At 45.2% G+C, this 2,949-nt stretch overlaps 1 protein-coding gene across 1 annotated transcript; it reads right to left on the bottom strand.

Moving 5' to 3' along the window:
- Window positions 1-5: 5 nt before the first annotated feature.
- On the bottom strand, window positions 6-1,983 carry LOC132008931 (protocadherin gamma-A3-like; the record flags this gene model as incomplete). Its single annotated transcript, XM_059387404.1, has 1 exon — window positions 6-1,983. A coding segment is annotated over exon 1 (1,797 nt), but the record flags the coding sequence as incomplete, so codon positions are not given.
- Window positions 1,984-2,949: the final 966 nt, after the last annotated feature.

Here is a 2,949-nt window from a genome sequence, read left to right as displayed (position 1 = left end):
TTCTGGCCAGAGTCTCTGTCCACTGCCACCACCTTGGTGACCAGGTAGCCAGGCTCCGCGGATCGGGGCGCCAGCTCCACGCCTGTGGAACCGTCAGTGGGGAGAGCGGGGTACAGGATTTCGGGGACATTGTCGTTCTGGTCCAGCACAAATATGCTAAGTGTCACATTGCTGCTGAGTGGAGGGTCCCCACTGTCGCTGGCTGTCACCAATAGCTGTAGGTCTCTAACCTGCTCATAGTCAAAGGAACGGAGCGCATACACGACACCAGTGTCAGAATTGATGGAGACATAGGTGGAGAGAGGTGCTCCCTGGATAGTATCCTCAGTCAGTGCGTAAATGATGTGGGCATTGTGGATGCTGTCCGGATCCTGGGCGATCACACAGAAGATGGAAGCTCCTCTGGGGTTGTTTTCAGGAATGTAGGCAGAGTAGGAGGACTGACTGAAGGCAGGTGGGTTGTCATTGATGTCTTCAACATGCAGAGTGATATGAGTGCTCGTGGACAGTGGGGGAGTTCCCCCATCTGTGGCTCTGAGAGTGATGTTATATTCAGACACCTGTTCACGGTCTAGAGATCTGGCTGTCACTAAGCGGTAATATTGGTCTATTGATTTTTCTAAATTAAATGGAATATTTCCCAGGACAGAAACTGTGACTTGCCCATTTTGCCCAGAATCCTGATCGTGCACATTGATCAGGGCAATTTCTCTTCCAGCAGGAGCCTCTTCTGGGACTGACCCAGTAAGAGAAGTGATTGCAATTTCTGGGGCATTGTCATTCACATCCAGGACTGTGACTAAAATCTTAGCTCTTGAAAGGAGACCAGGTCCATCTTGTGCTTCAATTTTAATTTCATAGAATGTAGCATCCTCATAATCTAGACTTTTTAAAATTGATATATCTCCAGTCACTGAATTGAGATCAAACATCTGAGCAACTTTCCCAGGCATTTTATCTAGAATATAGGACACTTGAGCATTGAATCCTTCATCAGGGTCAGTGGCATTCACTGTGAGCAGTGTGGTACCCAATGGCAAGTTCTCTGGAATACTTACTTGATATTCAGATTGAGTAAATACTGGTGGGTTGTCATTTGCATCCAGAACTACCACTTGGATGTACAAGTTGCCAGAGCGGACAGGGTTTCCACCATCAGAAGCAATGAGGACAAGCTGGTGAACTTTCTTTTGCTCACGGTCCAGAGCCCTTTCTAGTACCAGCTCTGGGTACTTGGCCCCATCAGAGACATGCTTCATAGCCAGCGAGAAGTAGTCATTGGGGCTGAGGTGGTAGTTCTGAAGGGAGTTCATGCCCACATCTGGGTCAAATGCAGTCTTAAGTGGAAATCGAGTTCCAGAAACTGTTAGTTCACCAATTTTTATTTCCAATTCCTCTGTTAGAAAATCAGGAGCATTATCATTAATGTCTTTAATTTCTATTTCTACTTCAAAAATTTTCAATTTGTCTTCAACCAGGATGTTAAATTTCACCAGACACAACGTGCTCTGAGCGCAGAGCTCCTCCCGGTCTATCCTACCTGCTGTGACCAAGGTGCCGCTTCGCAGGTTCAGAGCAAAGAGCTGCGTCCTACCTCTGGAGACGATGCGGACTCCACGCTCCGCCAGCTCCCAGGGCTCGAGTCCCAGGTTCTCGGAGATGTTGCCCACAAAGGAGCCTTTGTCCAGCTCCTCCTGCACTGAGTAGTGGATCTGCCCAGATCCAGTCTTGCACAGCGTCCCCAGAAGCACGCTCAGCAGGGTCAGTCCTTTGCAGTGTTTGTATGTCAGGTATTTGATCATTTTCTCTTTGGTGAATTATTTTCTGTGAAATAGGTTCCAATTGCCCACGATGGACTCAAATATCATTTTTTTCTCAAAGAACTAAGCTTTTTATGGTCCTAATTTAGGAGTCACAGAGCTGGTTGACTGACAAAGTGAGCTTTGTAGCAGCCTCCGATCTTCCGCAGTCTGATTGACTCGTTCTTTGCTTTTTATGAACAAGGAAATGGTGGACTAGCTCTCCAGCTCCGTTTTCCTCCTTGAGTGGTCAACAGCGACACTCAGAGGCCTATTGGTTTACTGCACCCTCTCAGACAAACCCAAGTAAGTCATTTTTAAGTTTCCCCAACACCTGCAATCCTCTTTATCAGAGGTAATGGGATTGTTTTCTATTTCACACACTCGAATTGCTATAAATTAAAGTATGTAACTTCAAGTTCCTTGGGAAGCCATGCTCTAACCTTAACACCACAAATATTGCTTCAAACATGCTGGAGTTACTGTTTTGAAATGTTCAAAGTTTAAAAACAAGAAAAAATAAGCCATATTTATAATTATACTTATTGAAGTTTGTCCTTGATAGCATGACACCTAAGATTCAATATTTGTAATTTAACACATTCATTAAACAAACATAAAATTGGATGTTAGACGATATGTGGGGATTTAAGGTAAATGATATGAACATAACCACTTCCCTCCCCTGAAAAGCTATGAAGATAAAATCAAACAAGGAATTCCAGTGCATTGAGAAAACTAACAAAATGGAAGAAGCCAAAGGTGATGGGAGGGCCTCAAACCTGGCCTTGGAGATTAGCAAAGACTCTCTCAAGAAACATGACAGGAGGGGTGCCCAGGTGGCTCAGTCAGATAAGTGACTGCCTACAGATCAGGTCATGATCCTTGGGTCCTGAGATCAAGCCCCACATCAGGCTCCCTGTTCAGTGGAGAGTCTGCTTCTCCCTCTCCCTCTGCCTGCTGCTCTTGTGCTAACTCTCTGCCAAAAACAAACAAACAAAACAAAACACACACACAAAAATAACAGGAATGGATCAGGAAAAAGGCCTGGATGTGAGAGAGAACAGTATGGCAATGTCTAGCTGTGAGAGAGAAATCAAAGAACTTCAGGGTACCGGAAGTAATTCACTTTGTCTAAATCTAGAGTGAG

Source organism: Mustela nigripes, unplaced genomic scaffold (genome assembly GCF_022355385.1).
Source record: "Mustela nigripes isolate SB6536 unplaced genomic scaffold, MUSNIG.SB6536 HiC_scaffold_2255, whole genome shotgun sequence".
In the NCBI taxonomy this organism is placed as follows: domain Eukaryota; kingdom Metazoa; phylum Chordata; class Mammalia; order Carnivora; family Mustelidae; genus Mustela; species Mustela nigripes.
This window is presented reverse-complemented; position numbering and strand designations above follow the sequence as displayed.